The sequence below is a fragment of the Podarcis pityusensis genome (genome assembly GCF_964106645.2).
Source record: "Podarcis pityusensis genome assembly, chromosome: 9".
In the NCBI taxonomy this organism is placed as follows: domain Eukaryota; kingdom Metazoa; phylum Chordata; class Lepidosauria; order Squamata; family Lacertidae; genus Podarcis; species Podarcis pityusensis.
The window spans coordinates 72133998-72146593 of NC_138034.1; the positions used below are offsets into that span (position 1 = coordinate 72133998).

At 45.3% G+C, this 12596-nt stretch overlaps 1 protein-coding gene across 1 annotated transcript; it reads right to left on the reverse strand.

Annotated features, from left to right (window-relative positions):
* Positions 1–1186: 1186 nt before the first annotated feature.
* LOC308485966 (vasotocin-neurophysin VT-like) lies at positions 1187–6981 on the reverse strand. The gene is made up of 3 exons (XM_081022195.1): positions 6760–6981; positions 3556–3757; positions 1187–1518 (listed from the first exon to the last, which is right to left on the reverse strand). The coding sequence occupies exons 1-3, from the start codon at positions 6877–6879 to the stop codon at positions 1349–1351; spliced, it is 492 nt and encodes a 163-aa protein (XP_080878321.1). The 5' UTR covers positions 6880–6981; the 3' UTR covers positions 1187–1348.
* Between the last annotated feature and the right edge of the window lie 5615 nt (positions 6982–12596).

The following is a 12596-nucleotide window of genomic DNA, read 5'->3' on the forward strand; positions in this document are numbered from 1 at the left end:
GACAGCGGCCACACCTGGGGAACAGCTTCCACTGGCAGGCTAAACCAGGTGAGGGTAGCCAATGGGCCTCAACCCACATTTTCCAGGGTTAAACCAGTTTTCAATCTGTAGTATGGATGTTCCCTGGAGGTGTCCGACTCGGAGCCTATTGCGTTAAGCTCAAACCAAAATAAGACGTTAGTGGTGCATTGCCGGCCTGCCCTTGCCATAGTACTTTAGGACAGTAACACAGAGGTTTTGCTGGGACAGAGTTCAACGGGTCTCTCCAAACATCCTTCTTATCGCACATCAGTGATGAATTGTGCACATGATGTTATCAGGGTGGTCACACTCCAATCCACTATCAATGCTGTTTGTGTCTGCAAAAGTTTTGGGGTGGAATCACAGTTGGGACTCAGCTACATTAGTAAAAAACAACAACACAGCGATTTGAATGTGCTATAAACACGCAACACCAGGTGGCCCCAGAGAGCAGGAAAATCTAAAACATTATTTTTCTTTTGCTATAATGATCCAATTCCTGACTTACCTATAGCGGGTCCCCGGTCCCCTCCGGTGTCTAGATCCACCCTTGCATTTCCAATCAGGGCATATCCTGCCACTACCTGTGGAAATCCCATAACTTTTTCATCCACAAATACTCCTGTTTACTTTTTTACTGTGCTTTTGTTACGCTGCAGCCCCTCCCACCAGCAACAATGTGTCCCGATAGAACCATAGCTCAGTTGTTAGAGCATGAGACTCTTAATCTCACGGTCATGGGTCCGAGCCCCACCGCAGGAGGTTGTTGAACTAGATCAGGGGTAGGCAAGCTAAGGCCCTTGGGCTGGATGCAGCCCAATCGCCTTCTCAATCCGGCCTGTGGACAGTCCGGGAATCAGCATATTTTTACATGAGTAGAATGTGTGCTTTTATGTAAAATGCATCTCTGGGTTATTTGTGGGGCATAGGAATTCGTTCACCCCCCCCCCCAATATAGTCCGGCCCACCACATGGTCTGAGGACTGGCCCATGACTGAAAAAGGTTGCCAACCCCTGAACTAGATGAACCATGTGGTCCCTTACAACTCTACAATTCCATGATTCTATTATTCTAACCAACTAAAGCAGGCTAAATCCACTACCACCATGTATTTGAAAATATCAAGCGTTTCCCTGCATATATGACTCAGGACAAAACATGCAACACAATGCAATAAAAGACTTTTATTATTTGCTGTGTATTTACATTTTCGTCTCCCAATTTTTATTTCTTCTTTATGCTATTTAGGGGATTCTTCTTTGTCTGAGGGTATTCTGAAATATAAGTTGGAGAACCGATGTTCTGGGGGCTGCCTCCCCGTGGACTTCAGTAAAACTGCAGCTTCCCCTGTTGCTGCCTGTTTGCATTCGCCATGTGCATCAGCTTGAGGAGGAGATCCCCTGCCGAGCTGTCCAGCACAGTCAGGTTTCTTTCAGAGAGCATTCGACTCCTGTCGCTGTTTTCATCCACGCACGCTGCATCTGTGGTGCAGCTCTCTGTGGAAGAAAGGAGTAAAACAAATATATGAATTTTTCTGTGCTTTAATCTTCTGGCAACTTTTTTGGGCTGGTCACAAAGTCTCCCCTGGTATTCTTGCAGTGAAGCTGGTAAACTGTGGCCTAGAGGATGTGAACTGTTAGGTGGATTTGTAGCTGTTTGACTAACTGAGGCCCAAAAGGACTCCCCTATGGTTCCTTGCAATCCTGGGAGAAAAGGACAAGTGGGGTGTCATCAAATTTGCAGATGACACCAAACTGGGAGGGGTAGCTAAAACCTCAGAGAATCAGGACTGAAGATGAGCTTCACAGATTGGAGAACTGGGCCCAAACTTTTTTAAAAAATGAATTTCCATAGGGACAAATGTAAGGTTTGACATGTAGGCAGGAATAACCAGATGCACAAATATAGGATGGGTGACACCCGGCTTGACTGCAGAACATGTGAAAAGGATCTTGGGGTCTTCGTAGAGACCACAAGCTTAACATGAGAGAATAGTGTGATGCAGCAGCAAAAAAAGTGAATGCTAATCTAAGCTGCATCAACAGAAGTCTAGTGTCCAGGTCAAAGGAAGTAACAATACCATTCTATTTTGCCTTGCTCAGACCCAACCTGGATCATTGTGTCCAACTCTGGTCACCACAGTTTAATATTGACAAGCTGGAATGTGTTCAGAAGAGGGCGAACAGGGTGACCAAGGGTCTGGAACCCAAGCCTGATGAGGAATGGTTGAAGGAGTGTTGGGTATGTTTAGCCTGGGGAAGAGAAGACGGAGAGGTGATATGAGCCGTCTTCAAATATCTGAAGGGCTGTCCCATGGAAGACGGAGCAAGATTCTCTTCTGCTGCTCCAGGACCCAAAGCAATAGATTCAAATACAAGACAGAAGAGTCTGACTAAACATTAGGAAGAACGTTCTGCTGCTTGGCAGTGGAAGTTTTTAATGGTAAGTCGGATGGTCATCTGTCTTGTATGATCTAGTTGAGATTCCTGCATTGCAGGGGCTGTACTAAATGACCCGTGGTCATGAATTGTAGCAGTTAATGTGTCTTTGCCTTGGCAGTGGTTTTCCACTTGACTTTTCTGACTCACATTCCCCCTCTTCCTCTCTCCAGCACCCCGTCTTGCTGAGCTTCATCTCTCACACAAGGATACCCTTACCAGTATTGCAGCATGTGCCTGGTCACCACAGACAGGAGATTCTGACTAAACATTAGGAAGAACTTTCTGAGCGTAAGAGCTGCTTGGCATTGGAAGTTTTTAAAGGTAAGTTGGATGGCCACCTGTCTTGCGTGATCTAGTTGAGATTCCGTCATTGCAGGGGCTGTTCTAAATGACCTTTGAGGGTTCCGCCCAGTTCTACAATTCTGTTATGCTATGGTCATGACTTGTTAAATATGTTGCAGTTCTTGTTATTAAATATACCAAGGAAAAAGCACACCAAGAACTCTGGCCAAAGTTTCAGTAGTGGGAGTGGTCCCTACTGGCAAATCAATAGTCAATTGTAACAAAAACTAATCCATTCAAAAGTTTGTATTCTGACAAGGATTACAAACTCAGAGATTACAAACTCAAACTCATAAGGATATGTAGGAAAGCCTATTACCTTTTATATGTGCTTAAGGGGGCAGATGAGATCCTCTAGATCTTCTTAAAGGCATAGAGTTCTATGGACTAACATGAACTTATCTCTACTCATAAACTCTTATCTCTAATCCTGTGACAAATTATTGTGTTATACATATCCCTACAAGATTTAGTTTGTAATCCCTGTTTGAGTTTGTAATCCTTGTCAGAATACACACTTTTGAATGGGTTAGTTTTTGTTACAGTTGACTATTGATTTGCGAGTAGGGACCACTCCCACTACTGAAACTTTGGCCAGAGTTCTTGGTGTGCTTTTTTCATGGTCATGACTTGTAGCAGTTAATGTGTCTTTGCCTTGGAGGTAGTTTTCCACTGACTCACATCCCCCCTCTTCCTCTCTCCAGCACCCCCTCTTGCTGAGCTTCATCTCCCACGCACAGATACCCTTACCGTCATTGCAGCATATGCCGGACGCTGCACACCTCCCTCCTGCACTGCAGGGCTTCCCACCGGCCTCGCAGGGCGAAGGCAGGTAATTTTCCTCCAGGCAGCGCAGAGTTTCTGGGGTGCCAAAGTAGCAGCCAAATTCTTCTCCGCAGCAGATGCTGGGGCCAAAGCAGTTTCCTTTCTTTCCAGGACCACAAGGAATGCACTAAGAGAGAGAGAGAGACAGAGAGTGAGGGGTGGTGCTGAGTTCGAGTCTGGCTACGGCAACGTGACTACAGATATGCTGAACTAGATGGGTGTTTGGTCTGATCCAGCAGGGCTCACGAAAATCCATCCAGACCAACGTTCCCTGTCCCACAGCAACAAGCCGGGTGCTGCCAGGTACCCCACAAGCAGGGGAATCCCTGTCCCTGCCTTGGCTACTGGTATTCAGAGGTATATTGCCTCTGAAGCTGGAGTTTTCATCCAACTATGCTGGCTAACACAGACCTGTCCCCCACGATGGATTTCTCCAATTCCCCTTTCAAAACCATTTGAGGCTACAGTCCTATGCATATTGTCTATGGTGTGTAAACACCAGGGGTGACATCCCACTTAATTTTACTCAGGGTAGACACACTGAATTTAATGCACACTATCATTATTATGACAATGTTTATATCCTACCTTTTCTCAAAGGAGTTCAAGGTGGTGTACGGTTCCATCATTGGGGAGAAGGATTTCATACTGGCATTGTATTAGTAAATCATTTTATATTTAATATTTCTCACCACATTTACCAGGCCGAGTGATATGCCTCTCTCTGAATCCATTTTCTTTTTAGCAAGGTTCAGAAATGGACTTTCTTTTTACTCCAATCACACCAGGTATCTTCATTTGAACCAAGTGCAAATGTGAATGTTTATTTCAACAAGCTGATCCTCACCAATTAGTATTTATTTCTTTAACAAATCCCGCTTGATTGTAATGAAGCATTTAAGCAATTTGCAAAAAGTATTAAAATCATCTAAAGAAAAGTGTTTTAAGTAGGTGCTGAAAACAGTACAGCAAAGGGAACTGCCTGGTGTCAATAGGGAGGGAGTTCCAAAGTTTGTGTGTTGCCACACTAAAAGGCTGATCGCTTGTAACAGTGCCATTCCCACAGACTGAAGCCGTTGACTGGGCACATCTGGGGCAAGAGAATCATTCAATTATTGCTTAACACGGATGAAACACCTTTGGTGCACCTCAGTCGTAAACGGTTGTTTTAATGGCCCTCATTCATTCATAAAAGGTCTCTTCAGAAGAGCAGCACAACTTAATAAAAACGGCTGTTTGTAGAAAATGGGTTAACTCGGAAGTTGTGCTACAATGGAAGAATCGCTTTGAACACGGAGCATCTAAAAGCCAGGGGGAAGATTCCTTTTTCGTATGCACACCTACTGGAGTGAGTTTCCCAACTTTTCCGCTGGTGTGCCTGATGTGCAGACACCATCCAATAATAGACGGTCATGCTGGGAAAACCACCTGCTCACTTTAAGTTGCTGTTAAAGGCACAAGAGCAGACCAGGCCCTTTTCTTCTTATCAGTTGGCAACGCTGCACTCGTCTGTGTGCAGAGAAAGTGGTTAAAAGCAGTAGGGCTAGGAGCTTAAATTCCGGGATGGGGACATGCGGCTCTCTAGCTGGTGTTGCATTGCAGCTCACATCAGACCCCCAGGGAACATGGCCAAATGCCCCAGAGGATACTGGGAGTTGTAGTCCAACAACATCTGGAGGACTTCAGCTTCCCCACCCTTGCTTTGTGCGATGAAGGTTGCAATCCTGTACTTACTTACCTGGTTTCAAGTCCTATTGAACTCAATAAGGCTTACTTTTGGGACACGGGTGGCGCAGTGGTCTAAACCACAGAGCCTAGGGCTTGCCGATTAGAAGGTCAGCAGTTCAAATCCCTGCGACGGGGTGAGCTCCCGTTACTCGGTCCCTGCTCCTGCCAACCTAGCAATTCGAAAGCACAAAGTGCAAGTAGATAAATAGGTACCGCTCCGGCAGGAAGGTAAACGGCGTTTCCGTGCGCTGCTCTGGTTCACCAGAAGCGGCTTAGTCATGCTTGTAACATGACCCGGAAGCTGTACGCCGGCTGCCTTGGCCAATAAAGCGAGATGAGCATCGCAACCCCAGAGTCATCCACAATCTCAGGGGTCCCTTTACTTTTACCTTTGAGTAGCTATGTATAGGCTTGCACCACACTCACATTTAATTATTGAGGCATTAATTGCATGCGCATCACCGAAGAGGCCTTTGCAAAGGAATGGTCTTGCAGGAAGGCAGTGTACTTGCTATGCAGCTTGGAAAAAGAGCATCAAAAGGGAATAAATACTTCAGTACGAGTGCTGGTATGAAAAATGCTTATAAATTTAATCTGCAATGTTTCTAGTGCATGAGTTGTGCACAGAGCATCACATCGTTGCTTCCCTTGAGGGAGGGTTTCACAATGTCCAGCTCACAGATAAATAAAGCAGGGTGACTGACACATGTCTAACCTATGGCTTAGTGGCAAGCTGTGGGCAAATCTGAACCCCAAGCAACCACACTTGGCTCTGCTAGCCCTGCAAGCTTCTCTAGGGAACAGAAGTACAGAGAAGAGCAGCACTTAACACAGGCAACAGAAATGGGCCGGCATGGAAGGTTGAAAGCTGTGCTTCAAGATCCCCACACCATTACTAAATTAAAGTCTTTCCTAAGATGCTTACTGTCTTATCTCCCTCTCATATAGACATATAAATCTACGGCAGCGCACACCCCGTGTGTTCAGAACACCTTTAAAGCACCTAAATAATCCTGGGAATTGTAGTTTGTTAAGGGTCCTGGGTAGCTCTGTGAGGGGTAGACTGCCATTCCCAGGATTTGGGGCGGGTGCGCTTTAAATGTCCTTTAAAGGAAGGGTCGTCTCTGCAGCCTTGAGGGAGCATTCCTTCACTCTTTTGCTACAGTAGTTGCAGCACCTCTCTCTCTTCCATAAGGAGCAGTGCTCCATCCCTGTAGAGCAGAAACAGGTCTGAGAGGCAGAGCAAAGCAGAAAAGGGATTAGGGACACAAAGACACCTTTGGAACAATTCCCCCATAACCAGCAAAGGAGCAGAAAAGCAGTCTCTTTCGGAGACAGACACATCAATTGAGATTTGCAGGTGCATCAACTGAGATCTTCTCTCTCTCTCTCTCTCCTTACCTGTCTGATTTCTGTGTCTGGGAATGCTCTCTTTCCTCCCCGAGGGCAGTTCTGGATATAGCAAGCCGAAGACAAGGTGAGTAGGCAGAGGACGTAGACTGGAAGTGAGGTCTCAGGCATCTTGGTGGGCTTGCAGATCTCGCTCGCAGGCTGTCTTCCTCTCCTGGCTTCTGCCTCCTGTATCTGCCTCCTTCCTGGACCACCTGTCTCTTTATACCCTTCGTAGCTCCCCTTTGCATCGACGCAACACTTCTATCAGCATGGCCAGGATGTTTATTTTCTCTGCCCCCACCCTCCTCCGCACATCTCATACCTCTCCCCCCCCTCCAAGCTGGACTTGAAATCACATAATAATTGAACCAATTTAGTGCAGAGCCAAGCTCAGGTCCCCAAAGTCTCTCTCTCTCTTGTTTATTTTATTTTATTTTTAAGTGGTGCAAGAATATTATTAATACGTGCATCATAATAAATTTGAGTAGGATGGATTGCAGCACAGGAGTACACAGGGAGGGGAGTCTGCCTGAGAAGAGGAGAGAGGCCTTCTGGGTGAATTTTCTCTGCCCGTGTGTGCAGGACTTCTTTTTCCAGGCGTTGAAGGCATCAAAAACAAAATTCTGCCAACAATTTCTACACAATTCCACTCATCTTTATACCCTTCCCTGCGGCTTGTGGGATAATTTGGCTGCTTGAGCCCTTGCATTCAACAGGGGATGCCCATATCTGTCATATCTGTCAAGGCCCTTTCCACCTGGCCTAGGGGGTGAGGCCCACACTCACCAGCCCCACTGAAGAGGCTCCTCATGAGGCCGGAGGAACATCGCCCAGCTAACGTTTTAGTCATTGATTGATTTTAATATGCTGTACACCGCTTTGAGATTTGTATTAAAAATATAAAGCGGGGTGTGTGTGTGTATTGGTTTCTTGGAGTTTCTCATGTTTCCAGTCCAGTTTCAGGTGTTGTTGTTTTGTTTTTTTTAAAGAAGTCCTCATGAAAATTCATTGGAATTTTAGAATTTTTCAGAACATATACATCTGTATGCCATTTTGCCTAATATGTACATTTGTGCAAAGCAACATCCAGTTTTTGCATGCGATTTCCACTTATATATACCCAACGCATGCAGTTTGGGGCACGTTGCTTGGCAGTGGAGCTGCATTGCAAAATTTGAAGAAGGGCAAGTTTCAATGGTTGGCTATGTTTTGGTTTGCATATTGTTCTGCAAAGTGAGAATTAGTTAGGGCTGATCTTTAAATGCCACCTGAATCAAAAGTCTCCCCCATCCCGGGGCAACAGGCGAAGGGTTAAACATAAGATACTTACAGATACAAAAGAAAGAGAAGGCTTCGCCCTCCCAGACTTTAAATTGTATTATGAGGCTGCATGTTTAGTTTGGATTAGGGACTGGATAAAACTGGAAAAGGAAGAAGCATTAGATTTGGAAGGTCATGATAACAGATATGGATGGCATGCATATTTATGGTATGGGAAAGGGAAAGTACATAAAGGATTTTACAATCATATATTAGGAAATCAGTAATGAGAGTGTGGGAGAGGTACAAAGACCTAATAGAACAAAAAACACCTTGGTGGCTATCACCAACTGAAGCTTCATTACTTAAACCGCTTGGTAAAAAGGGAAAGTGGCCTACATATAGAGACTTACTGAGACATCAAGAAGGAAAATGGAAATTAAAAGATTATGAGGAAATCAAAGACTATTTTCAGAGCTGGTTGCATTACAGACAATTATATGAGATGTACAAGGAAGATAACAAAAAAGGGTTTGGCTATACAATTTCTAGATTCCAAAAAGAGGTTATAGAAGAAGGAGTGAAGCTGTTGAAGAAAGCATATAGTATTCTGCTAGAATGGGAAACGAAAGATGAGGAGGTCAAATCAGTTATGATCAAATGGGCACAAGACATAGGACATAACATAAAATTTGAGGACTGGGAAAAGCTGTGGAAGGTAGATTTGAAATTTACAGACTGTTCTCTTTTGAAAGAAAATTATATGAAAATGATGTATAGATGGTATACTACACCAGCAAAAATGGCAAAATTGTATAAAACCGGGTCAAATACATGTTGGAAATGTAAAGAAAAAGAAGGTACTTTGTATCATATGTGGTGGGAATGCAGAGAAGTTAAAAAATTTTGGGAGATGATATATAATGAATTAAAAAAATGTTCAAAATGACATTTGTAAAAAAGCCAGAAGCATTTTTGTTAGGGATTTTAGGACAAGACCTGCCAAGGAAAATGAAGAACTTATTTATGTACGCTACAACAGCGGCAAGAGCCCTGTTAGCACAAGGATGGAACAATGAGGAAATCCCAATGAAAGAGCAACGGCAAGAAAAGCTGATGAGCTATGCGGAGTTGGCAAAGTTAACATATACCGTGGTACCTCGGGTTAAATACTTAATTCGTTCCGGAGGTCCATTCTTAACCTGAAACTGTTCTTAACCTGAAGCACCACTTTAGCTAATGGGGGCCTCCTGCTGCTGCCGCGCCGCTGGAGCACGATTTCTGTTCTCATCCTGAAGCAAAGTTCTTAACCTGAAGCACTATTTCTGGGTTAGCGGAGTCTGTAACCTGAAGCGTATGTAACCCGAGGTACCACTGTAAATTATGTGAGAAGGACAACCATGACTTCAAGGAAGAATGGGAACTCTTTACAAACTATTTAAAAAGACAACAAAATGATTTGGACTCCTTGGCAGGTTTTGAATAAACATCCACAAATTTATTAGTAGAACATAGGATAGATAAGGCAATGATATGTACAATTTTACAACATACAGAGAATAATATGTGTAAACAAATTAGAGAGGTGAGCTGAGGGAAGTCTCTGGAGGGTGGGGAAGGGAGGGAGGGGGGAAAGGGTGAAATGTAATTGGATATATTGATTCATAATTTGATTTGTTAAATTTGCTCAATAAAAATATTTTTTTAAAAAAGTCTCCCCCATCCTTAGCTTCAGGTGGCAGATTCTGTGGGGGTGGGGATGGATAGGGCTATATGTTTTCTACGCTGCCTGGGCTGCACTCCCTAAGGGAGCCTCCTTCCCTCAAATCCCATCTCCCGTGTTGAAGAAAAATACTACTACCAACTTTTGTGCATGGATTTGGTGAGGGTGCCATCTGGCCCTTTGCCTTAGGCACGTAGGTCCTGCTTGAGCCATCAAGAGTCTCACTGCCATCCCAATATCGGCCACATCTGGCATGGTGAATCTTCCCTCCTCCCATGGGCTGCTTGTTTGACACTAACCCATGACGGGGCCTTTTCAGTGGTGACTTCCCCATTGTGGAATGCCCTCCCTAGTGAGGTGAGCCCGTCTCCATCATTATTAACTTGCAGGAGGAATCTGAGAACTTACCCAGGCATTTAGTGGCTGAGGAACACTGTCGCTGGAAACCTCAAGTACATTGGATGGAACTGTGCTTTTAACTGCAGTTTAATTGTACTAGAAAGTTTTCGATTGTAATTATTTCTACAGTATTTCAAACTGTTTTGTAATGTTTTTGTTTGTAAGTTGTATATCTGCATGCTGCCCTGCCTCCTTGGGGATAATAATAATAATAATGATAATGATAATGATAATGATAATGATAAAATAATACTGGAGTGTATTAAAAGCACATTCAACTCCTTGGCCAACACAGATGGAGACAACTCTGCTGGCGAAGTTTGCCAAACGAAAAGAGCGAAATCTGCAGCGGGCAAGATATTGGCGCTTCTTGCTGCAGCTTTTAAAGGCAGAGAGAAGTTCTCCTTGGCTTCTCTGTGCTGGGGTTAGAAGCTGAGCTCTCCCAGTTCGCTTTCCTCCCAAACCACAAGGAGAAACCTTAGAAGGCCTTTCGGAGAAGGCCATCGTGGAAGTCGTTCATCCTCACACAGATGGGGATTTTTGTGGAGGATGAGTTTTGGCTGCATGAACCGGGGCTGAACGGCCGCACTGCCATCAGGATGTGGTGTTTGCGTGGGGATGCCATCTGCACCCTGGCAGAGAGACATCCTCTCCGGGATTCTGCTGGGAGCGAGGCGTGGGCAGGGCCCACAAAAAAGATCATTGGGAATTTGTCAGTGAGGTGCCAAGGGTACCATCCCACTTAGTCCTGGGGACAAAAAACATCACCTTACTGACAAAGGTTTGTATAGTTAAAGCCATGGTTTTCCCAGTAGTGATGTATGGAAGTGAGAGCTGGACCATAAAGAAGGCCGAAGAATTGATGCTTTTGAATTATGATGCTGGAGGAGACTCTTGAGAGTCCCATGGACTGCAAGAAGATCAAACCTATCCATTCTTAGGGAAATCAGCACTGAGTGCTCACTGGAAGGACAGATCCTGAAGCTGAGGCTCCAAGACTTTGGCCACCTCATGAGAAGAGAAGACTCCCTGGAAAAGACCCTGATTTGGGAAAGATGGAGGGCACAAGGAGAAGGGGATGACGGAGGACGAGATGGTTGGATAGCCACCAGCATGAGTTTTACCAAACTGCGGGACGCAGTGGAAGACAGGAGTGCCTGGCGTGCTCTGGTCCAGGGGGTCACGAACAGTCGGACATGACTAAACGACTAAACAGCAACAACAAAAATAAAATATTTTTTTTTTTTAAGGGAAAAAAGAGGGGGGAAAGAAAAGAGGAAGTGTGAAGGCTACCTCCATGTTTTGATTCAAGGACTGCCAATGTAGTGCCCATTGGTGAGTCAACCCTCACCAAACCTCCTCCCTCTGTTTTGCAGTGTTGTGGTTTGTTTGGGCCCAAACAACTCCCCCCAACTCCAAGCAACTTCTCCTCAGATACCCCCACACACCACCCCTGCAGTGCGGTCCCCAAAGGAAGACGCTTCCCAGACCTGACACCAGCAGGGAATGACCTTAGGAACATGGCATTAATATGCAAGGGGGAATCTTGTGAATTGCAAACGCGTCAACGAACCCCTCTCAGAGGGCCCGTTGCTGCCCGGGCAGATCAGCATGGCAGATACTTCTCATCTTTCAACAGGAATTATGAAAGGTCGCTGTTCATTGTTTAATTAAAAGGAAAATGAGGAGTGGAGGGGGCGAGGGTAATGACGGCTTAGCTGAACATCACATCCGAAATTCCTGCTGCGTGCAGCTTGCTTCAGAAGGAGGGGAAGAAGTACGTAGCAGGTAGGCAGAGAAGGGAAGGAGGTTTATTCCCGGCGAATAAATTTGGGAGAAGATGTGTTGTGAGAAGGTATGGTGCTCATATAGGTTTATGAATGTAAAGTTGTTGTTCCAGCGGGGTGGGGTGGGGACACACACATTGTTTTCATTAATGGGGGATGAGAGTGTGAAAGGAGCAAAATCAATGTGGCAAAGTGGTTGGACCAGGAGGCAGGAAGTTCACCATGTGGCCTCAGGCCAGTTACAGTCCCTCACCCTAACCTCCATTGTAGTGTTGTTGTAAGGATAAGACAGTGAGAGAGATGACCAGGTGTGCTGTTTTGAGCTCCATGGGAAAGGGGTGGGACGTAAACACTGTTAAAAAGCTGGGCGCCTCTCCATCTCTCTGCCGAGTGGCGGCAAAACCCCAGGGCGTTCCCAGCACTCACCCAGGGTCTGTGCCCCGTCGGAGAATTGAGGCACGGCAGAGATGTAGCTTTAAGAAATATGGTTTATCTGTCAGGAGCTCAGCCTACACTCGAGTAGGACCCTGGCAGAAACACATGCCCCACTGGCATGTTCCCTCCCTCCTGGTCGATGGTTCAGGAGCTTCAAAAGTTTTCTTCAGCCTGAACATCACAGTGACCGATGCCAACCAACACCAGCACACTTAGGGATCCACAGAGTCTTAGCAGCTTGC

Excerpts from the sequence above, each read along its gene's own strand:
- LOC308485966 (XM_081022195.1), bottom strand. The coding sequence starts at position 6,879 with ATGCCTGAGACCTCACTTCCAGTCTACGTCCTCTGCCTACTCACCTTG. Across the intron at positions 3,758-6,759 it reads CAGACACAGAAATCAGACAG|TGCATTCCTTGTGGTCCTGG; the intron begins GTAAGGAGAGAG and ends TCTCTCTCTTAG. Across the intron at positions 1,519-3,555 it reads CGGCATATGCTGCAATGACG|AGAGCTGCACCACAGATGCA; the intron begins GTAAGGGTATCT and ends TTTCTTCCACAG.